Source organism: Rana temporaria, chromosome 3 (genome assembly GCF_905171775.1).
Source record: "Rana temporaria chromosome 3, aRanTem1.1, whole genome shotgun sequence".
Classification (NCBI taxonomy): domain Eukaryota; kingdom Metazoa; phylum Chordata; class Amphibia; order Anura; family Ranidae; genus Rana; species Rana temporaria.
The window spans coordinates 479,793,754-479,818,768 of record NC_053491.1 but is presented as its reverse complement, the minus strand read 5'-3'; the positions used below and the strand labels follow the sequence as shown (position 1 = coordinate 479,818,768).

The 25,015-nt window shown below is 46.8% G+C and overlaps 1 protein-coding gene across 1 annotated transcript in view; it reads left to right on the top strand.

The window, feature by feature from the left end:
• Positions 1–25,015, top strand: part of LOC120930786 (calmodulin-binding transcription activator 2-like) — a 146,213-nt gene that overhangs the window by 46,673 nt on the left and 74,525 nt on the right. The window contains exons 6-8 of the mRNA XM_040341958.1: positions 255–1,516; positions 4,380–4,506; positions 5,969–6,103. Of these exons, the coding sequence (XP_040197892.1) occupies positions 255–1,516; positions 4,380–4,506; positions 5,969–6,103 (1,524 nt within the window). The remainder of the gene's footprint in view (positions 1–254; positions 1,517–4,379; positions 4,507–5,968; positions 6,104–25,015) is intronic.

Below are 25,015 nucleotides of genomic sequence, written 5' to 3'. Positions count from 1 at the left end.
CTCCAGAAGCTAACAATCTAAGCTCCCCATCTTGCATGCATACACACACATTACTGCCAATTTGGCATGACCTTGCCTTAAGGGAGGAAACCCATGCAGGCAAAGGAAGAGCATGCAAACTCCATGTAGATGGTGTACTGGCTTTAAACTGAGAACTGTGCTCGCCAGTTGAGTGTCCCTTGAAGAGTCTTTCCACAAGCTTGTAGAGAAAGTTGTGGAAAATGTAGTAAACTCTCACTTGTGTTCTTCCTTAGGGTCAGTGGGCGGCGTCCCTCACAAATGCACCAGTACGAAGCACCGCATCATCTCTCCGAAGGTGGAGCCTCGACTGTGTCCCTTCCCTGCTCTTACAGAGGTCCAGAACATTTCTTCATCCTCGGCAGAACCCGACCAAGGCAAAGACCGGAGGCCAGGAAATAAGGGTAGCAAGACGCCTTTGGGGAATGACCCCAGCTCCTCACATTCCTTCCCTGAACTCCCTGACACCACCCAGGCCTCGCCACCGCTGGCACTCTCCAATGGCTTTTACACTGACCGAGAACTAGCCGGGGTCACCATAACCACCACCTCTGGTGTTCCTGGCATCAGCGCAGTGCTGGTGATGACCGGAATCCCCGAAAAGCCTCTGGCGTTGACGCCAAGCCAGCATTTGATGCCAGCTGATCCTGGAACCCAGCCTGCCACTGTACCCGTCGGTATTTCCCTTCTGCCCTCACCTGTGGAGGGCCTCCTGCTTTCCTCATCTCAAAGTCTAGAGGTAGCAATGGAGGCAGCTTCTGGGGGCAGCGCTGGAACTTTCGACCCCGACTCCTTCCTTAATAGCCCGAAGGAGGGACAGACTTATGGAGGAGCAGCTAAAATGGAGGGGTTCAAGACAGAGATACACGACGGAAGGCTCACGGGGTCCCAGGTCAGTAGTCTTATGCAATCTAGCGAGCTGACACAATCGGACTTGGTTGTGAAGGAAGAGGAGGAGAAGACCGTGATGGAAGAGCAGAGTAACAAGGCGGAGGAAAGCGTCAGCCATAGTTCAGAGGTGGAGATGGAAGATTCAAGGGAAGGGCAGGTCAGTTCCAGCGATGACGTCCAGACAGACGTCGTGTCCTCTGTTGAAACTCAGGAAGATAGTGAAGCTCCAGGAAGCCACATAAATGACCTATACTCCATCATCCAGAATGACTTGAGCTCTTCCTCTGGCGCTTCCAGTGTCCACATGGAACTCTCTGCCGAAAACTTCAATATCTCTTTTGACAGTCAATTTCCGGATCTCATATCTGACCTGATGACGGAGGAATCTGCCCCAGGGGGGTATGAACAGTTTGGTGAACCTCAGGCCAGTTCTTCTCCAGTCGTGGCCGTCTACGGGCAGCAAGTGCAGCAACAACCTCCACCTCAGCCGATGCAGCCCATGAACACGGCAACCACAGCAGTTACCGATTCATTTCCAGAGGCGGGTGATGGAGCCATAGGACTAGTGGGGATCACTGACTTTTCACCAGAGTGGTCCTACCCAGAGGTAATCTATCTCTGTCCACTGTCCCGTTTTATTGTGTCAAATCGAGTGCGGCTTGCTTTAGGGGCCCGGTGTACCCATGGCTGATATTTCCATTTTGGGTCTGTTTTGGTTGGATCGCTCAATGGCTTCTTTTTTTGTTACCAAGGACTATGAGGGGGAGACCTGTTCATTAGGTATGGTGGGCAAAGCCATGCAAATCATTCTTTGCACCTGTACATCTGGAACTGGTTTATAGCACAAATAAAGGCCTATTCATAAAAGCATTTATTCAAACGCTTGCCTTCAACAGCTGGTGCAAAGCCCACCTACATCCTAAATATAGAGCCATTTATCCAACTGTCTATCCAAAGCCTCTGGTTTATAGACCAGTTTGTTCCTAAATATAGAGCCATTTATCCAACTGTCCATCCAGACCTTCTGGTCTATAGACCAGAACCATCCTTCATATTGAACCATTTATCCAACTATCCTTCCAGAGCCTCTGGTTTATAGACCAGAAACATCCTAAATGTAGAGCCATTTATTCAACTGTCCATACAGAGCCTCTGGTTTATACCGTGTTTCCTCGAAAATAAGACCTAGTCATTTTCCAGGAGGGCTGCAATATAAGCCCTACCCCGAAAATAACCCCCAGTTTAAAATGCTTGTAAAATCCTATAATCCCATTTTATTACAGTTGTATATAATTTACAATGAGTGTGTTTCTGTAATATAAATGCGGGGAAGGGAACTCCGGCCGCTAACAAGTTCAGAGCGGCGCTATAACGAAGGTATTTGCACAATTATATTACAGAAATGCACACATTGTACATTATATAATATTGTAATAGAGTGGATTATAGGATTTTACCAGCATTTTAACTCAGGCAGGGAGAGAGGGGGAGAGAAGATGGCACATTACATGGTAAGACCTACCCCGAAAAATAAGCCCCTACTGTGTCTTCTGTTGCCAAAATTAATATAAGACCCGGGCTTATTTTCGGCGAAACACGGTAGACCAGAAAAATCCTAAATATTGAACCATTATCCAACTGTCCATCCAGAACCTCTGGTTTATAGACGGATGCATCCTAAATATAGAGACATTTATCCAACTGTTCATCCAAAGCCTCTGGTTTATACCGCATTTCCCCGAAAATTAGACCTAGAGTTAGTTTCCAGGAGGGCTGCAATATAAGCCCTACCTCGAAAATAAGCCCCAGTTTAAAATGCTTGTAAAATCCTTTAATCCACTCTATTACCGTATTATATAATGTACAATGTGTGTGTTTATGTAATATAATTGCGGGGAAGAGAGCTCCGTCAGGTAACAGAAGCGCAGAGCGAAGCTATAACGAAGGTATTTGGCACAATTATATTACAGAAACACACACATTGTACATTATATAATACTGTAATAGAGTGGATTATAGGATTTTACAAGCATTTTAACTCGGTTCACACTGGGGATTTCTGTCAGGCAGGGGGAGAGAAGACAGCACATTACATGGTAAGACCTACCCCGAAAAATAAGCCCTACTGTGTCTTTTGTTGCCAAAATTAATATTAAACCCAGGCTTATTTTAAGTGAAACAAGGTAGACCAGAAACCTCCTAAATCTAGAGCCATTTATCCAACTGTCCATCCAGAGTCTCTGGCTTATAGACCAGATACAGTGGAACCCCGGATTACGAGCATAATCCCTTCCAGGAGAATGCTCGTAATCCAGAGCAATCGCATATCAAAGCGAGTTTCCCCATTGAAGTCAATGGAAACAAAAATAATTTGTTCCGTTGACTTCAATGGCACGCAATACCGCATGCGGCCAGAGGTGTGGGGAGGCACCGGAGAGCCACGGAAACAGCCAGAAAGACTCAGAGGACACCTCGTCTGACCTCGGAAAGACTCTGTTCCCGAGGTCAGCCAAGCTGTCCTCTGGTTTTTCTGTGCATTTCCGAACGGTGCCGATCGGCTCCAACGCCCTTCCACCTCGCTTTGGCCTGAATCCTGCTCGTTTTGCGAGACAGCACTCACAAACGGAGTTACATTTTTTTTTTTAAATACAGTGCTTGTATTGTGAAACGCTCGTTAACCGTGTTACTCGCAATCCGAGGTTACACTGTATGTCCTAAATATAGAGCCATTTATCCAACTGTCCATCTAGAGCAGTGGTTCTCAACCTGGGGGTCGGGACCCCCTCGGGGGTCAAATGATGATTTGCCAGGGGTCACCAAATCCTGGGCTGTTCCTGAAGCCTGCACTGTTCTCCCAGGAAGGGAGATAAGAGGGGGAGGAACAAAGAAAGAGGGAGAAAAAAGGAAAAAAAGAGAGCAAGAAAGACAGTTGGGGGGGAAAAAAACAAGGAATTAGGATAGAGAGAGATGAAAGGGAAAGAAAGGAGAACAAAGAGAAAGAGTGGTACGCCCAAAAATGTACTATAAGGGGTTTTAATACTGTACGAGTGGAAGGCACTCAGGAAGAGCTAAATGTCCGTGGGTTAGGGGCGAAAAATACTTGTCTTGCCCTGGGTGCTTTCAACCCACGCTATGAAAATAATTTTACTGTTAGGGGTCCCCACAACTTGGGAGATTTTATCAAGGGGTCACAGCACTAAAAGGTTGAGAACCACTGATCTAGAGCCTCTGGTTTATAGACCAGGTACATTCTAAATATTGAACCATTTATCAAACTGTCCATCTAGAGCCTCTGGTTTATAGACCAGGTACATCCTAAATATTGAACCATTTATCCTACTGTCCATCCAGAGCTTCCGCTTCACAACATAGGTACATCCTATATAAAGGTGCTTGTAGTTTCCGCTCTCCGTAGTCTTTCTGCCCTTTGCATCCACTATGGTCTCACCCTCCTCTTTGTTCCCAAACAGGGTGGTGTCAAGATTCTCATAACCGGACCATGGGTGGAGGACTCCGACTCCTATTCCTGTGTGTTTGATCATGTGACTGTCCCTGCATCTCTTATCCAGTTAGGAGTCCTGCGCTGCTACTGTCCAGGTGAGAATCGGCTCTGTGTAATTATATGCAATAAAGAAGTAGTTAAATTTTAAAATAAAAAGGAGGAGTGGTAAATACAGACGCAGCCAAGCATTGAGTATTCACACCTGACCGGTTTCTTTTTAGGATTACAAAAAGGACAAGTCTAGTTCACATTCTCAGGGCTATAGGAAGAAGTAGGAGGCTTGAATGGTCTAACCTTGTGAACCTATGCCTAACCCTCCCAGTGAACCCTGCCCCAGTGCCAACCCTCCCAGTGAACCCTGCCCCAGTGCCAACCCTGCCCCAGTGCTAACCCTCCCTGTAAATCCAGCCCCAATGTAACCTCAACCCTAACCTTCCCAGGGAACCTAGCTTTAACATTAGCCCTCCTTGTAAACCTATCTCTAGCCCTCCCATGAGCCCTTGAGCTGCCCTCCCGTTGAACCTAACTCTTAATACTAACTTTGCCTGTAATCCCAACCCCCCCCCCCCCCCGTAAACCTAGCCCTAACAATCCTCATTGGTAACCCCCAACCCTTGCCCCGAGACTTGCACTGTAACGCTAACCCTCCCTGTAACTATAACACTTTCTGATGTGACTATATAGCGCTTATTTTCTCCCCTCTCCAGATTTTGTGCCCTCCTCTAACAATGACGGGTCCACATTGGCTGTCGCCGCTCCCTTGCTGTGTCTGCCGCCATCTCTGATATTTTTTTGGGGTTCAGCATCTTTTCTCTTTGGCCATTAAGCGTCTCCTGTACACACACTGGAGTTACAATGTCCTTGCACCCACCTCCATTCTTTTTACTTTATACTGTTGCCAGGAGTGGGCTGGGAGTATACACCGCACTGTACATGTGCAGTGCACACATAGTGAGAAATTGCTGGAAAAAGAGATTTTATTTTTCATGCCAGAAAGCTCTACTTCCTACCAATTTTCTTGTCCAATATTTTTTATTAAATTTTTCAAATTTTTTTTTTTTTAACAAGCCATGGTTTGCCCACGCAGGGGCGACATAGAACATACAACAAAAAAAATAAAAAATGTAAGAAATAGCGCATGAACACATAATAGATACCAAGATCAATTATAACCCAGGCCATGGAGGACCAGGTTGAAACATAGGCCTATGTCATATCTTTCTGTACCTAGGAGTACAGCAGCTTGCATTGTTGGTTCTTATAACGAAGAACAATGACAGAGAAAGCAAACGGGAAAGAAAGAGAAAGGGAAAACGAAAGAGTAGAGAGAAAGAGAAGCCCCAGAAGAGGGCAAGTATCATGGACACGGGACACGCCGGAGCAAGACCTACCAATTTTCTTTTAACCTGTGTTTCTTAACTAGCATGTACTTTGGGTTACAGTCAAATACATTTCTCTAGTTCTGTTTAACACTTCATTACCAGTACATTATAAATACGTTATATTGATCGAAGCATACTAATGCTATTCCCATGCTTTTCTATCTCTGACCTGCAGCTCATGAAGCCGGCCTGGTCACCCTGCAGGTCATCCAGCACCAGCAGGTCATCTCGCACTCCGTCATCTTTGAGTATCGCGCTCGTAACTTCCTGTCTCTGCCCAGCACCCAGCTGGACTGGCTGTCCCTGGACGGTGAGTAACCATACACTGCATTGATAGATACACTATGTGCCTACTCAATTGGTAGCTCGTAGGACTTCCCATTTGCAGCCTGAATTCTGTGTGTTGTGGATTCAGTTGGATCCTTTGTTGGCATTAACAGTGGCTAAGTGGTTAGCACTTCTACCAGGTAGCAGTAGGATCTACAGATGTGCCGAAACAAAATTCAGGATGCAACGAAAATGACAGATTAAAAAAAAAAAAAAGAAGTGTGTGTGTGTAGAATATATATAATTTATTCTTCTTTTTTATTTATATATATATATATATATATATATATATATATATATTGTATTTAGGTGTGTGTGTGTGTGTGTGTGTGTGTGTATAATATATATATATATATATATATATATATATATATATATATATATATATATATATATATATATATATATATATATATATATATATATATACACACAAATTGTATTTAGGTTTTTAATCAAGATCATGAATTTAAATGCATATGAATTTGTCAGCCATTATCGACACCTTTTAGCGCAAGAAAAGCTCAAGAAAAATGTTTAAAAAAAAAAAATGCTGTGGGGTCCCCCCCTCAGGTCCATACCAGGCCCTTCAGGTCTGGTATGGATTCATAGGGGACCCCTACATGCCAAAAAATGGTGTGGGGTCCCCCTCAAATCCATACAAGACACTTATCCGAGCATGTAGCCTGGCAGGTCAGGAAAGGGAGGGGACTAGCGAGAGCACCCCCAACCAAACAAGGCCGCATGCCCTCTTCCCGACAACCCTAGCTGGTGGTTGTCAGGGTCTGGGGGCTTATCGGAATCTGGAAGCACCCTTTTAACAAGGGGGGCCCTCGGATCCCGGCCCCCTCGTTCCTATATGAATGGGTATCGGGTACATTGTACACCTACCCATTCACCTCCAAAAAAGCACTGATAAGTAAAAAAAAAAAAAAAAAAAGCTTTTGGTCATATAGGTAGGTTTGATGGCCAGAAATCCTCATACCTTTAGGTCATGTAGGTAGTCCACATATTTTAGATCATATAGGTACATGTGATGGTCAGGTGCCCATATACTTTTGGCCATGTAGGTAGATGTGATGGTCATATAGTAGGTGTGGTGATCAGGTGTCCACATACTTTTGGTCATGTACGTACATGTGATGGTCAGATGTCCACATACTTTTGGCCATGTAGGTAGGTGTGATGGTCAGATGTCCACATACTTTTGGCCATGTAGGTAGGTGTGATGGTCAGATGTCCACATACTTTTGGCCATGTAGGTAGGTGTGATGGTCAGATGTCCACATACTTTTGGCCATGTAGGTAGGTGTGATGGTCAGATGTCCACATACTTTTGGCCATGTAGGTAGGTGTGATCGTCAGATGTCCACATACTTTTGGCCATGTAGGTAGGTGTGATGGTCAGGTGTCCACATACTTTGGCCATGTAGGTAGGTGTGATGGTCGGGTGTCCACATACTTTAACCTATATCTATTAGAGTACAACACTGCTTAACACTTTTTTAGTTTCTTGGATTGAATGTTGACTTTTTTAGCTGCTGTCCTTCATTTTTCGGTGTATATTTAGTGTTTTCCTGCTCCCAAAAGTTGCATGCCTACTCTAGATCAGAATTATATCAAACCGGGTTATTCTGGGAAAACATGGCTGCCGATGTGTCATCTGCCTGTCCCTGGCCACCCAGGTGACTCTGTAGACGTGTCATGACGGCCTCTATAAATTCCATCAGGAATGTTCTACCAGGACCTCTGTGGACATCTCCCTGGTAGATGAGGACTGGTCAGAATTTAGTGATACATATAAAACCTCTGTTATTGCTTCCCGGGACCGCATCATACAGGTGAAAATTTTCCATCAAACCCACCTCACTCCGGCTAGGTTACACAGGATGGGTCTCCTGCCCTCGGCTGCCTGTTTCCGCGGCTGTGGCCGGGAGGCTAATTTCTTACACTGTTCCTGGTCATGCCCGGTAGGCCGGGACTTCTGGGAAGAAGTGGGTGCTTTCATCTCATCTGCACTAGGCCTCCCAGACATAATCCACCGCAAGAACTGCCTATTAGGCATTTTTGGCGAATTATACCTCTCATCACATGCCAAGAGACTGCTCCGTATACTCTTCTTCTATGCTAAAAAAGCTATTTGACTGTCCTGGAAGGGCGCACAGACCTCTCTGAAATCCCTCTGGTTAAACCTTATTAATGACGCTATCCCACTGTATAAACTTACCTTGAACTCCGGAAACGGAACAAAACCTTCCACAAAATATGGGGTAGAAGGTTGGCTAGTCCGCTAACCCTCTCCCAGTACTGATTGTACTACTCTTGCTTGACCATTGATGGGCCGTGCCTCAGGGATCTCTGTCTGGACCTCCGCTTTTGCTATATCCAGGTATTATATAGAAGTTGAAGGGATGGACAGCTGCACCTCCAAAAAAAACCTTGGGTTGTCTTTATTTAAAAAATAGGTGGAAAATGCACTACAAATAACAGCAAAGGGTGGAGTACAGCCTACGCGTTTCGCACTGCGACCAGTGCTTAGTCATGACTGATCGCAGTGCGAAAAGCGTAGGCTGTATTCCATCCTTTGCTGTTGTTTGTAGTGCATTTTCCACCTATTTTTTAAATAAAGACAATCAAAGGTTTTTTTTTTTTGGAGGTGCGGCTGTCCATCCTTTCAACTTCTACATTTTGCCTCGTGCAATGCCGGCACTCCTGGCCTCCTGAGCAAGGATGAGCTCCGGCTTGTTCGCATAGAACACGTGCAGAGCTTGCCAGGAAGTGAGCACGGCTCTGCGCTAATCACAGCCAGGGAGACATTGTCCTGATGCTCGGCTACAGGGATCGTGAAATGTCTCCCTGGCTGTTCTTAGCGCAGCGCCGTGCACACTTCCTGGCGGGCTCTGCACTTGTTCTATGCAAACACGCCACTGATGAGGCGGCCACTGATGAGGCGGCCGCTGACGGCCACTGATGAGGCGGCCGCTGACGGCCACTGATGAGGCGGCCGCTGACGGCCACTGATGAGGCGGCCGCTGACGGCCACTGATGAGGCGGCCGCTGACGGCCACTGATGAGGCGGCCGCTGACGGCCACTGATGAGGCGGCCGCTGACCTGGCGGCTACTGTCGAGGCGGCCGCTGACCTGGCGGCTACTGTCGGGGCGGCCATCTTGCTCAACCCCACACTCCTGCACAGTAATGATAGTGAGAAGGGGGTAACTGGACATCTTGTTACACCCAACAGTTATTTTCAACACAAAACTGAGCTTATGTGCTTAAATACAGAGGGTCAGATCCACAAACGAATTACGCCGGCGTATCCTTGTGGACGGCCTTCCCAGAAGAGGTGGAGCTGTTATAGCTGCAAAGGGCGGGGCCAACTCAATATTGAACCCTACGGACCAAGACTGGGATGCCATTAAAGTTCATGTGTGTGTAAAGGCAGAAGTTTATGTATTCTATGCATCTGTGTGCAGCAGCCCCTCTCAGCCCCCCTATCGGCCCGTACACACCATCCGAAAATCGGACGACACATCGTCGTGTGTTTTTTTTTTTTTTTTTTTTTTTTTGTTTTGTTGTTTTTATTTTGGCATGCTAGTTTCATATCGAAAATGGAGAGGTTACTAAAGTGTCAAATTCCCGTATGACCGCACAACAAATCAGAAATTATGTCATGTGTTGTAGTGAAATTCTATTGTATTTTATAGCTGTATTGTCTCCTTTTATATTGTAAATCCTGTATAATTATTATTATTATATATTTTTTTTTATTAATAATAATAATAATAATAAAAATACATTTCGGATGATAACCTTTTTTTAATTAAAAACTAAAATCGTACGATCTGGTATAATTCGAGAAAAATATTTGCGTTTGTCCGATCGGATACTATAAGATAAACTGTCGTGATCGATTCTTGAAGGCTCTATACGAACGATCCGATGATCGTACGATCGATTTAAAAAGCGGTATTTTTCGTACGATTTTTTTGGATCGGCCATAACACTTACCTGAGGTCCCACTGTCCAGCGATGTCCACGAAATGTCTCGGCCATTCCGAGATTCTGCTTCCTGATTGGCTGAGACACAGCAGCTGCGCCGCTGCTGTCGGTCAAATTCAGCTAGCTAATCGGGGGAGAGAGAGAGAGGGCTGGGTCGGGGGCTCCATGTCTGAATGGACACGGGGAGTTGTGACTCGCCTCGGGTGCCCCCATAGCAAGCTGTTTGCAGTGGGGGGGCACTGAACAGGAGGGAGAGGCCAGGAGCACAGAAGAGGGACCCGAGAAGAGGAGGATCCAGGCTGCTCTGTATAAATCCACTACAACAGAGCAGGTAAGTATAACATGTTTATTATCTTTATAGGGGAAAAAGAGACCTTACAGTTACTTTCTAAAGGTCATGTGCATGTAAAGGCAGGCGTCCCAATACTTTTGACAATATAGTGTATTTCCACTAAGAATCAAATGGCTGCAGCAGTGAAAGGGTTAATGACGAAGTCCAGTCTAAAGCCTCGTACACACGATCGGATTATCCAATGGGAATTGTGTGATGAGAGGCTGTTGTCAGAAAATCTGACCGTTTGTACGCTCCATCGGACAATTGTTGCCAAAATTTCCGACAAATGTGAGATCGCATGCTTTAAAATTGTCCACCAACAATTGCGTGTTATGCCGGATTTTCCGATCCGACAAAACTCCGAAGTACAAACACGCATGCTCAGAAGCAATGCTCACCATAACACAACATTAGCAGAAGTTGCCCCAAGGGTGGCGCTAAAGGGCTGAAAAACCATGTTTAGTGTTTGTTGGACGATAATTCCTTGCCGTTTTTGTATACAAGTCAAGTTCCCGGCCCAAGCGAAGGACGGGCGTTCATACAGAGCAGCATGGAGCTGGCTTTCAGGATGAAAAGGGTTAAAAGCAGATGGAAATGAAGACGCCCCCCCCCGGTAGATACTTACCCCCCATTACAGCATCGCCCTGTCTCCTGAAGATAAGACCTAGGAATGGGGTATGGCGAGTCCAACCCCCCCCCCCCCCCCCCCCCTCTGAATGCCAGGCCGCCCTTCCATGCCAGGTCTAGAGGCGCCAGGCTGCGAGGGGTGGCAGGATCCTCCATTTCTATTTTCATCCTTCATCTTTCAGCGCCCGGCAGCAACCTGAATCCCACCCAGGACTATTTTCCTAGCTGTGGAAGGACACAGTGACGCTGGTGGCATGCTTACCATTCCCAGCCCAGCGTGACATGGGCACAGAACAGCCCGCTCTCTAGAAAGCAGCTGGCTTTAACTTACGGTGACGCGAAAAAGAGAGGGGGGGGGGTGGCCCAGGGGGGTGACAACTCTGAGACTGTTTATAGAAAGTCCTCGGTGTCCTCTGTCACAGACCAAGGGATGTTAACTATTGAGGTGCTGGAATCGCCCTGCAAAGGGAGGGTCAAACTCCTATCCCCCTTCTATATGTGTCGCCCTGCAGGAGGAGTACAGAATCGTATCCCCTTCTATATGTGTCACCCTGCAGGAGGAGAACAGATTTACACCCCCTTCTATATGTGTCAACCTGCAGGAGGAGAACAGACTTGTAGCCTCTTCTATATGTGTCACCCTGCAGGAGGAGAACAGACTCATGTCTCCTTCTATATGTGTCACCCTGCAGGAGGAGAACAGACTCCTATCCCCTTCTATGTGTCACCCTGCAGGAGGAGAACAGACTCGTATCGCCTTCTCCTTCTATGTGTCACCCTGCAGGAGGAGAACAGACTTGTATCCCCTTCTATATGTGTCGCCCTGCAGGAGGAGGAATGACTCGTATCCCCTTCTATACGTGTCACCCTGCAGGAGGAGAACACCTGTATCTCCTATATGTGTGACCCTGCAGGAGAACAGATTTGCATCACCTTCTATATATGTGTCACCCTTGCAGGAGGAGAACAGACTTGTATCCCCTTCTATACGTGTCGCCCTGCAGGAGGAGAAAATACTTGTATCCCCTTCTTTATGTGTCACCCTGCAGGAGGACGACTGACTGTTATCCCCTTCTATATATTTCACCCTGCAGGAGGGGACCAGATTTACACCCCCTTCTATATGTGTCACCCTGCAGGAGGAGAACAGACTTGTATCCCCTTTTATACAGTTTTGCTCATAAGTTTACATACCCTGGGCGAATTTTTGATTTCTTGGCCATTTTTCAGAGAATATGAATGATAACACAAAAACTTTTCTTTCCCTCGTTGTTAGTGTTTGGCTGAAGCCATTTATTATCAATTAACTGTGCTTACTCTTTTTATATCATAATCACAACAGAAACTACTCAAACGAGCCTGATCAAAAGTTTACATACCCCAGTTCTTAATCCCGTGTATTGCCCCCTTTAACACCAATGAAAGCTTGAAGTCTTTTGTGGTATTTGTGGACGAGGCTCTTTATCTTCTCAGATGGTAAAGCTCCCCATTCCTCCTCCAGTTCCTGTAAATTCTTGGGCTGACTCACATGAACGACACGTTTGAGATCTCCCCAGAGGGGCTCAATGATATTGAGGTCAGGAGACTGAGAAGGCCACTCCAGAACCTTCACTTTATTCTGCTGTAGCCAATGACAGGTGGACTTGGCCTTGTGTTTTGGATCATTGTCATGTTGGAAGGTCCAAGTACATCCAATGCGCAGCTTCCTGGCTGATGAATGAAATGTTCCTCCAGTATTTGTTGATAACATTCTGCATTCATCTTGCCAACAATTTTTACCAAATTTCCTTTCCCTTTTGTAGCTCCCACATCCCCAAAACATCAGCGACCCACCTCCGTGTTTCACAGTAGGGATGGTGGACCTTTCATCATAGGCCTTGTTGTCTCCTCTACAAATGTAGTGTTTGTTTTTTTCCAAAAAGCAAAATTTTGGTCTCATCACTCCAAATTACTTTGGCAGAAGGTTTGAGTCTTGTCTCGGTGCTGTTTGGTGTATTGTAAGCGGGATACTTTGTGGCATTTGCGTAGTAATGACTTTTTTCTGGTGACTCGGCCATGCAGCCCATCTTTCTTCAAGTGCCTCCTTATTGTGCATCTTGACACAGCCACACCCCATGTTTTCAGAGAGTCCTGTATTTCACCTGAAATTATTTGTGGGGTTTTTTTTGCACCCCGAACAATTCTCCTGGCAGTTGTGGCTGAAATTTTAGTTGGTCTACCTGACCGTGGTTTGGTTTCACCAGAACCCCTCATTTTCCACTTCTTGATTAGAGTTTGAACACTGCTGATTCGAATTCTCAATTCCTTGGATATCTTTATATTCCTTTCCCGTTGTATACAGTTCAACAACCTTTTCCCGCAGTCGAAAAGGGCGAGTATTGCCTCAATTAGGCTAGTAATACAAAAGTTCAATTGTGCCAGCATCCCGTTTAGTATGTAAATGGTGTGACCCAATAGTTAAAGAGCCATAGGTTGCTTGAGGCCCAGGCAAATCTATAAGCATAGGTCAAATAGAGGAGGGGAGGGGGTTGGGACTTTCACGGCACTGATAGGAAACTAGGTAGGTGTAAAAAACCTGGTTTCCTATCAGTGCCGTGAAAGTCCCAACCCCCTCCCCTCCTCTCTTTGACCTATGCTTATAGATTTGCCTGGGCCTCAAGCAACCTATGGCTCTAACTATTGGGTCACACCATTTACAACCTTTTCCCGCAGATCCTTTGACAATTTTTTTGCTTTCCCCATGACTCGGAATCCAGAAACGTCAGTGCAGCACTGGATGGAAGATGCAAGGGTCTGTCAGGAGTCCAGAAACTCATTGACCTTTTATACACACACACTAATTACAAGCAAACAGATCATAGGTGAGGATGGTTACCTTTTTATTATCCATTCAAACCCCTTTGTGCCAACTTGTATGCATATAATCAGGCTAAAATCACCAGGGTATGTAAACTTTTTTGATCAGAGCCGGTTCACACTGGGATGACTCGTCAGGCGACTCAGCCGCTTGACGAGTCACGTCCCATTCTATTCAATAGAACCGTTCTAATAGGAGCGACGCAAGTCACTCAGACTTGGAAAAAGGTTCTTGTACGACTTCGGGGGCGATTTGCATTGACTTCTAGAAGTCATTTTGCAAGTCGCTGTCATGGTCTTACCTCTTGCTGGCTTCTTTCATCTGACATGTGCTGGCGGCCATGTTGGTTTCTGGGCTTCTTATAACTTACCACACCCTGCGGCTCCTCCTTCCCACTGGGAGGAGCTGGATGCCTTGCATATATATAGGAGGTCTGTTGCTTGATTTCCTTGCTTGGTCCTCTTGTATTCACATGCTCCTGAGATTGTGCTGCTGCTTTTGGTTACCGACCCGGCTTCCACGGACTACCCTTCTGGCTCCTGATTCCTGGCTTCGTTCGGACTACCCTTCTGGCTCCTGATTCCTGGCTTCGTTCGGACTACCCTTCTGGCTCCTGATTCCTGGCTTCGTTCGGACTACCCTTCTGGCTCCTGATTCCTGGCTTCGTTCGGACTACCCTTCTGGCTCCTGATTCCTGGCTTCGTTCGGACTACCCTTCTGGCTCCTGATTCCTGGCTTCGTTCGGACTACCCTTCTTGCTCCTGATTCCTGGCTTCGTTCGGACTACCCTTCTTGCTCCTGATTCCTGGCTTCGTTCGGACTACCCTTCTTGCTCCTGATTCCTGGCTTCGTTCGGACTACCCTTCTTGCTCCTGATTCCTGGCTTCGTTCGGACTACCCTTCTTGCTCCTGATTCCTGGCTTCGTTCGGACTACCCTTCTTGCTCCTGATTCCTGGCTTCGTTCGGACTACCCTTCTGGCTCCTGATCCCTGGCTTCGTTCGGACTATCCTTCTGGCTCCTGATCCCTGGCTCCGGTGGAAGACTCTGCTTACTGTTTGATCATCCGTTTGGACTTTTACCTTGCTGTTTGGTTTTGAATAAAGCCTTCCTATTTTCATTTATCTATTGTTGTACGTCTGATTCATTGCTTCCGTGACAGTCGCCTCTGAAGTCGTCTTCAGGACGCCTTGCCGAGTCGCCCCCGAATTCGTGCCACCCCAGTGTGAACCGGGCTCTTGGGGTCATTTGGGAAGTTTTTGTTGTGATTATGATATAAAAAGAGTAAACACAGTTAATTGATAAAAAATGGCTTCAGCCAAACACTAACCACGAGGGAAAAATGTTTGAGTCATCATTTATATTCTCTGAAAAATGGCCAAGAAATCATAAATTCTGCCAGGGTATGTAAACTTATGAGCACTACTGTCGCCCTGCAGGAGGAGGACAGACTCGTATCACTTCTCAGTCTGTGTCCTCCTGCCAGCGCAAGGAGTCGGAGGTCAGTGGAATGTTGAATGTTTTTCCAGTGTAGAGTTACATTTGGATGATTTGATATAGATATATATTTATATATATGTACGCATGATGAAATGGTTGAAGACTGTAAGGTGAGTACTGAGTACCCCCCCCCCCCCATATTAATCTGATCTTCTTAAGTGATTGTGTTGGACCTCATGTCAGTGAGAGAATTGGAAGGGGGAGGAGGGGTGGCGGGCTCGTTGCGTGGTAATTTATAGCTAGACGGACAGACATGAAATGATCTTAGCCTCTTATTAGTGGTAAATCCTGTTACACCGTCTGCCGATCGCGTACAGTCTTCCTCCAGCTGGATCGGAGTTGCGTAGAGGAGCGTCCCTCAGATCGTACGCTCCGAGTTCTCTCCCGTCTTGTCAGGTCTTACCTACTGTACTCCTCATCAGCGAAAACTAAAATTAATTCAAGAGGTGGCTTGGATATCACTTGTCTTAGAAATGCCATACGGGAGGAAAACGCTGGCAGCGACAGTTGGCGGGGGGGGGGGCACGGTGCAAACAATTGACAATGTTTGATTGTCCAATTACTGCAAGCTTGTGTATGATCCCTAAAAACAAGTTGTGCTCTAGACTCCATTTTTTTAAGTGGATTCTCATTAGTTGACTTGAAGTATGAAATACAATTGTTGGTTTGAACAGAGTAGGGCATTTAAATCTGACCTCCGGCCTTCCCTCTTGCTCAGTTGTACAGGTTCCTCTCCTGGACTGAAGTGGCCTACTCTGATTTCTCAGATCCCCAGCTCCTTGGTTCCCCGTTCAGCAGATGCCCGGCTCCTTGGTTCCCCGTTCAGCAGATGCCCGGCTCCTTGGTTCCCCGTTCAGCAGATGCCCGGCTCCTTGGTTCCCCGTTCAGCTGATGCCCGGCTCCTTGGTTCCCCGTTCAGCAGATGCCCGGCTCCTTGGTTCCCCGTTCAGCAGATGCCCGGCTCCTTGGTTTCCCCGTTCAGCAGATGCCCCGGCTCCTTGGTTCCCCGTTCAGCAGATGCCCGGCTCCTTGGTTCCCCTGTTGAGCATATCCCCCCCCCCCCCGCCCCCCAGCTCATTGGTTGCCCTGTTGAGCAGATCCCCCCCCCCCAGCTCAATGGTTGCCCTGTTGAGCAGATCCCTTCAGTCCTGATACCGATACTAGTATCGGTACTGATACCGAGCATTTCCCAAGTACTTGTACTGGGGGGGGGGGGGAATGCTCCGATGCCTCACCCGATACCTGGGCAGGCAGTGGAGTTGCAAGTCTCTTCCCCCGTGCAGTCTTTCTCTTTCCTCCCCCCCCGTGCTCCGTGCAGTCTCCCCCCCCGTGCTCCGTGCAGTCTCCCCCCCCCATGCTCCGTGCAGTCTCCCCCCCGTGCTCCGTGCAGTCTCCCCCCCCCCCCGTGCTCCGTGCAGTCCCCCCCCCCGTGCTCCGTGCAGTCCCCCCCCCCGTGCTCCGTGCAGTCTTCCCCCCCCCTGTGCTCCGTGCAGTCTTTCCCCCCCCCCCCCCCCGTGCTCCGTGCAGTCTTCCCCCCCCCCCCCCCCCGTGCTCCGTGCAGTCTTCCCCCCGTGCTCCGTGCAGTCTTCCCCCCCCCCCCGTGCTCCGTGCAGTCTTTCCCCCCCCGTGCTCTGTGCAGTCTTCCCCCCCCCCGTGCTCCGTGCAGTCTCCGCACCCCCCCCCCCCCCCCCCCGTGCACCATGCAGGCTTCCCCGTGCTCAGTGCAGTCTCCCCCCCCCCCCCCCGTGCTCCGTGCAGTCTCCCCCTCCCCGTGCTCCGTGCAGTCTTTCCCCCCCCCCCCCCCAGTGTGCTTCGTGCAGTCTTCCCCCCCCCCCCCCGTTGCTCCGTGCAGTCTTCCCCCCCCCCCCCCCCCCGTGCTCCGTGCAGTCTTCCCCCCCCCCTGCTCTGTGCAGTCTTCCCCCCCCCCCCCCCGTGCTCCGTTGCAGTCTCCCCCCGTGCTCCGTGCAGTCCACCCCCCCCCCCCCCCCCCCCCTGTGCTCCGTGCAGTCCCTCTCCCCCCCCCCCCCCCCCCCCCGTGCTCCGTGCAGTCTCCCCCCCCCCCGTGCTCCGTTGCAGTCTCCCCCCCCCCCGTTGCTCTGTGCAGTCTTTCCCCCCCCCCCCCCCCCCCCCGTGCTCTGGTGCAGTCTTTCCCCCCCCCCCCCGTGCTCTGTGCAGTCTTCCCCCCCCCCATGTGCTCTGTGCAGTCTTCCCCCCCCCCCATGTGCTCTGTGCAGTCTTCCCCCCCCGTGCTCTGTGCAGTCTCCCCCCGTGCTCCGTGCAGTCTCCCCCCCCCCCCCGTGCTCCGTGCCGCTCTTCTCTCCCCCCTGTCAGTGCCGCTATTCTTGCCCTCCCCTCCCCGGGTCCGTGCCGCTCTCCCCCCTCAATTTGTGAGGATGGGGAGCGGATGTAGGAGCCGCTAAATCTGGCTCCTACCTTTTCCGAATGGACAGTCAGTGATCACTAGGGACTAGGGAATCTGTGTCCCTAGTCCCTTTCTCTGTCTTAAAGGGGAGATTTCAGAGGTCTGTTAAGACCCCTGATATCTCACCAAAGACCCCCAAATCTTCCTCCCCGTTTGATCCAGAGGGCGCACAAGGGCGATCGGGGGAGCCCTGGATCAAACACTAAATGGTGGCGGACCCTGGAATTGGAGAGGAGGGCACTGGCAGGGCTGCGAGGAGGGCACTGGCGAGGCTGCTTTTGGGGGCATTGGTGAGGAGGGCACTGGCAAGGCTGCAGATGGGCACTGACCCTTATTTTGCTTCAAAGTTTTTATTTAACATTTTAGTTTTTTTCCTGAAGCTTCCCTCTTAAAGTGAAGGAAATACAGTATGTGATTTAGGACAATGAAAGGTGTTGCATGTTTCTAGAGAATGTGATAAAAGGTAGAGCACAAAAATAATTGTCATTGCCCAAATTTATTAAAGACTCTTTTGATAAAAAAACTTTTTTAATAACAAGAAGGAATTTTATTTGAATATAAGAGGATGGTTCTGCGCCATTTAAAATGAATCTTATGCAAAATAGCAACAGTGATGGAAATAAGCGCTCAAAAATAATAATTTGGCAAATATACGGTACAACCCCTAAGTTTAAATCTTTAAACAGACTAATGGCTTGGTCCTTGAAATGCCATAAAAATGGTGGATGACGTGCAAATGCAAAGTACTGAATAATAATCCAATATATAAATATACACTTCCCAAATTGGTAAACAAATGACTGATCCTTTAACGTGTCATATATATATATATATATATATATATATATATATATATATATATATATATATATATATATATATATATATATATATATATATATATATATATATATATATATATATATATATATTCTTAATTGTGCAAAGTAATGCAAAAGTGCAAGATATATATTGCATTGACAAATAAAGTGCAAATAAAGTCTTTGTATTTATCTTCTTATTGTGTAAAAAAAAAAAACTTTAATGTGCAAAATGCAAATGGGAGGGAGATGGTGAGGATATTTGCGCCTCTTCTTGTGCAGACGCGCTCCAGTGAGAACACACTCTGGTGCAGGTGGCCTCTTACCTTAAGGTCATAAGGCAACAGTATATATATATATATATATATATATATATATATATATATATATATATATACACACACACAAAACTAAAAAAAGAAAAAAAACACAGTAAATACATTTCCTTGCCGTGACGCCACGCGTAGGGACGGCCCTGCACCGGAAGTGACGCTAACAAACGAGCTCGCTGCTCGTGGATCTTTGTTCCAATTCACTATTATGAGAGTACCTTTTCATATTTTTAAGCAATAAAAACTTTTAAAAAAGTACTACACTATCCGGAATCCTCCTCCTTATTCTTCTTTTATCACATATGAGACAACTTACCTATTGGAGAGAAAGAATTATTGGTGCATTCACGCGACCATTCTGGGAATACTCCAGCAACAAGCAAGAGGAACATAGAGTCCCTTCATTATATATATATATTTTACCAAAAAAGCTTTGTAAAAGAAAAAAAAGCTCTAGATGAGGCAAGCCATGGAAGGCTATTACCTGACCCGTGGAGGAGGTGTAGATGGAGAATAAGAGAGGTCCAAGAACAGAACTTTGGGGGACCCCCGACAGAGAAGAGGAGAGGAGAAGGTAGAGTTGTATCAAGCCTCTGGGCTTGCGCGCAGGGTCTCGTGCCTCTTGGCTTGCGCGCAGGGTCTCGTGCCGCTTGGCTTGCGCGCAGGGTCTCGTGCCTCTTGGCTTGCGCGCAGGGTCTCGTGCCTCTTGGCTTGCGCGCAGGGTCTCGTGCCTCTTGGCTTGCGCGCAGGGTCTCGTGCCTCTTGGCTTGCCTCACGGCAAGGACATTTATTTACTGTGGTTTTTTTTATTAGTTTTGTCTTTGTTTATATATATATTTACCAAAAAAGCTTTATAAAAGGGGGGGAGGAGAGAAAGAAAACCATAATTATTTATAGTGGTGTTATATGACAGACAGAGGTGAAGAGGGTTTCTTGGGGTAATGGTATGGTTTGTGTACGGTGTCTGGGAGATGATTTGTTGTACAGTAATAGAGAAGTTTTGGTTTGTGTTAAGTATTGTTTCCTGGTGACAGTGGTGTTTTATGTTTAGAAGATGCTGTGACCTTTATTCCTAGGGTTTATTGGGAGTGCTTGAGAAGCTGAGTGTCCTATTTATTTGTAGATCTCTATTGGAAATGTCTTGCCTCATCTAGAGCGTCCCAAGTTCTTGCGTCGTATCATTCATACTTCTCTCTCACATGTAGTTAGCTCATCCTCTGTTATTTGCAGTTCCTTTTCTCTGACACAGGAGCCGACGGGAAGGGAGGAGGACAGGAGGCATGTAAACTGACCAGTGTCAGGGCTCAGCAGCCATAATAGACCGTTGTCAGTTTACAAAGGGGGAGGGAGGGCAGAAACTGTCAGGATCAGCCAGGTATTTTAGGTGATACAAGGGACCAAATTACACAGCACAACCCCTGTGCTGCATAACATGCTTTAGGGCAACGGGATCTATTTTTTTTTTTTCTTTTGGGTTAACAAACATTTTAAAGCTGTTGTATATCCGCAGAAAGAAAAAGGGGGGGGGGGGAAACATGTAAGGCAAAAGCATAATGAGCTAGTATGCACTATATACTTCTAAAAATATAGTGTAGCGCTGATGTGTAATGCAAATATAATAAAATGTGCCAAAGCAAAAATAATGTGCACAAAGATAGTGATTGAGTGCCAATATAAATAACTTTTTGCATATTATTTGTGCTTTGGCACATTTTATTATATTTGCATTACACATCAGCGCTACACCTATATATTTTTAGAATTTGCCTTGACTTTGAGTGTTGGCAGCTGTACACTATACGCAGTTTTTCCTCTTACTTTTCACACATTATGAAATGCTTGCCTTAGAACGAGGTGTCGCTAGCTAATCCCGGTCCAAGCCAAGGGAGCTGGCATGTTTTTTCACACAAAGTGCGCTTGTAAGACCGCTGCGCAAATACGGCGTGACAGAAAGTATTGCAACGATCGCCATTTTATTCTCTAGGGTGTTAGGATAAAAAATATATATAATGTTTGGGGGTTCTAATTAGAGGGAAGAAGATGGCAGTGAAAAATAGTGAAAAATGACATTAGAATTCCTGTTTAACTTGTAATGCTTAACTTGTAATACCAACGGCCACCACCAGATGGCGCCAGCTCACATCTGGTGGTAATTACTTGTAATACCAACGGCTCACCACCAGATGTTGCCCCTTCCAAGCCAAGTCGCCAGGACCCTATTTCTAGTCGCCATGGCGACCTGGCGCCCGGGATTTGTCGAGCCCTGCCGTACAGGTTTAGGAAATAGTCATTTTACCTACAGGTGAACTTTATTATAGGCTTAACTGTAGGTAAAAATGTGTATACAACCACTTTAAAGTGGTACTAAAGGTCCGAGTAATAAACAACAACAAAAAAAAAACCACACACTGTGCAGCTCGTTTTGCACACAGTGGCCCCCGAACGCTATGTTCTGGGGTCCCTCGGCAGCTGTCTCGGCTCCTCCCCGCATCAGATAACCCCCCTGGGAAGCGCTTTCCCAAGGGCGTTACCTTGCGGGTGCGTTTCCGAGTCCAGCATGAATGCCGGGCTCGTCGCCCGCGTCATTGGATTTGTTTGACAGCAGCGCGTGCCAATGGCTGCGCTGCTATCAATCTATCCAATGCAGAGCAGGGAAGACCGGGTCGAAATCCAGCGTGTTCTCGATGCGGGACTTTCGAGGGCTCAGGTAAGTAAACCGAGGGGGCCAGTAAGCATCAGATGTTTTTTCACCTTAATGCATAGGATGCATTTAGGTGAAAAAACATGAACCTTTACAACCCCTTAACTCTTGTACCCCTCAGACCAACAGTGAATGGGCTGACAGAAGCCCAGGCGCCAGGATGCAATTTCTAATCGACCTGTTGCCTGGGATTTGTTGAGCCCCGGGCATAGCTATGTAAAACATTTAAAAGAAGTGCCTGTATGAGTAGTACTATCTGTAGGAGCTCGATTGTCATTACCGTTTTTTGTCACTTGTCTCTTATACAACATGGTTTCTTCAATACATATATTGAAATATAAAAATAAGTGCCTATACTGTTTAAAATCCAGTAATGCACGATCCCACCCTGCTGTGCACATGCTCAATTGCTCTCTATTCTTGGCACTGTGCCTAAGATCATCCAGTAGAGGCCAATCAGCTGACAGCCTAAAGATTTACTGTTGCTGAAGGAGGAAAATAAGCTACAGGAATGGCAGGGACTGTGCAGGGAGGGAGAAAGGAAAAGCAGGAGAGGTAACGGAACAAACTCTGCTGCCAGGGAGACACAAAAGAGCAAAGACCTCTTTCACACTGGGGCTGCTCGTGCGTTGGCGGTAAAGCGAGACTCGTTTTAGCAACACTTTAGCACTGTTTAAGCTGCGCTAGCGGGGTGCTTTTAACACCAAAGAAAGGGGTTAAAATCGCTGGTGTTGCGGTGCTTCCGTAACGATTTTTAGGTGCTTCGGAAGCGCTGGCAATTCATTGAAATGGGCAGGGGCGTTTTGGGAGCGCTGTTTACAGCGCTCCTAACCGCCCCAAAGATGCTGCTTGCAGAACTTTTTTTCTAACGTCCCACAAGTGCACTGCCCCAGTGTGAAAGCACTCATTGTAATGACTAAGAGGCAGTTTTCAGGCGCTTTACAGGCGCTATTTCTAGCGCTAAAATGCTTGAAAACTGCCTCAGTGTGAAAGGGCTCTTAACCACTTAAGGACCGCCTCCTGCACATATACGCCGGCAGAATGGCACGGCTGGGCACATGTACGTACAGGTACGTCCTGTACTAGTACCCAGTCGCGGACGCGCTCCCGCGACCTGGTCCGAAGCTCCGGGACCCGCGGAGCCGATCGCTGCTGGAGTCCCGCGATCGGTCCTCGGAGCTGAAGAACGGGGAGAGCCTCCCCGTTCTTCACTGTGGCGGCAGCATCGATCGTGTCATCCCTTTTATAGGGGGACACAATCGATGACATCACACCTACAGCCACACCCCCCTACAGTTGTAAACACACTTCAGGTCATACATAACCCCATCGGCGCCCCCTGTGGTTAACTCCCAAACTGCAACTGTCATTTTCACAATAAACAATGCAATTTAAATGCATTTTTTGCTGTGCAAATGACAATGGTCCCAAAAATGTGTCAAAATTGTCCGAAGTGTCCGCCATAATGTCGCAGTCACGAAAAAAATCGCTGATCGCCGCCATTAGTAGTAATAAAAAAATAATGAATAAAAATGCAATAAAACTATCCCCTATTTTGTAAACGCTCTAAATTTTGCGCAAACCAACCGATAAACGCTTATTGCGATTTTTTTTTTTTTTTTTTTTTAACCAAAAATAGGTAGAAGAATACGTATCGGCCTAAACCGAGGAAATATTTATTATAGCAAAAAGTAAAAAATATTGCATTTTTTTCAAAATTGTCGCTTTATTTTTGTTTATAGCGCAAAAAATAAAAACCGCAGAGGTGATCAAATACCCCCAAAAGAAAGCTATATTTGTGGGAAAAAAAGGACGCCAATTTTGTTTGGGAGCCATGTCGCACGACCGCGCAATTGTCAGTTAAAGCGACGCAGTGCCGAAACGCAAAAAGGGGCAAGGTCCTTTAGCTGCATTTTGGTCCGGGTCTTAAGTGGTTAAACTTACAAGGATAGTTTATTTTGTCTTTTCTCTCTGATTCTCTGCCTTCTCCCTGAGGCTGGGTTCACACTACTACACTACTTTCATCCTACTTTGCTCTGTGTTCAATGTTTCCCTATGAGAGCGTCTTGTAGCGTCCTACACAAGTCGGTCCGACTTTGAAAATGCTCCCTGTACTACTTTTGGTCCTACATTGATCCTACTTCAGGCCCATTGAATATCATTGAAGTCGGACCAAAGTAGTATCCTGTTCATGAAAGTAGGATGGATGTAGGACCAATGTAGGATAAATGTAGGACCAATGTAGCAGAGCAAAGTAGGATGAAAGTAGTGTAGTAGTGTGAACCCAGCCTTAGCCTGTGAACTTCAGCTCTGCTAAACTTCTGTCAGCCTTCCCCTCTTGATGATCCAAGAGGCTGGAAATGTATATATTTAAATTGAAGAAAGTGACATTGTTTTTGAAACCAAAGAGAGGGGGGAGAGATTCCAATAAGGATGTGACTGCTCTGGGCTTCAACAAAATGGCAGCCTCCAGCAAGAAGAAACCAAAGCAATGCTGGAAGCAATTTCTAGCACATGGTTATTTTGGCAGCATAATTATTAATGTGGAATGTATGTGCTTTTGTTAAATGGGTTGTAAAGTCAGAAGGTTTTTTTTTTTTTTTTATCGTAATGCATTCAATGTATTAATGCGAAGTTCTGATAAAAAAAAAGTCAACGGCTACAAATACTGCAGCGGCTAAGTTTTAATAATCGGACACATACCTGTCCCAGGGTCCAGCGATGTGGGGGAGCGAAGCCCCGCTTCTCTCCCCCCTCCTCTTTGCAGTGCTGGCATTGTCACTATGGGCACCCGGCTGTGGCTTCATTGCTGGGCACGCACTACGTATGCGCGAGCTGTAAAGCGTACTGTGACTGGCCGGGCAATCATCTGGGACCTATGATGTGTCCCAGATGATTGCTGAGAGGAAGGGGGGAAAAGTGAGCTTCCTTTCAGCGCCGCTGAGCCCCGGGAAGAAATGGGAGTTGGAACCCTCTAAAAAGAGGGTTTACGCTACCCCCCCCCCAAAAGGACATGACAAATGTGGCATGTTAGGGGGTCACCTTCTCTTAAAGCGGAAGTTCATTTTTGGGTGGAACTCCACTTTAACCACTTAAAGGGTCACTAAAGGAAAAAAAAATTTTAGCTGAAATGACTGTTTACAGGGCATAGAGACATAATAGTTAACTGATTCCTTTTAAAAATGATTAAAAATTGATAAAAAAACAATCATATTATGTGCCTGCAGTGTAGTTTCGTTTTTGCTGTTGTTTGCTGGTTCTCTGATGTACAGAGAGCCACTAGAGGGCAGTCAGCCAATAG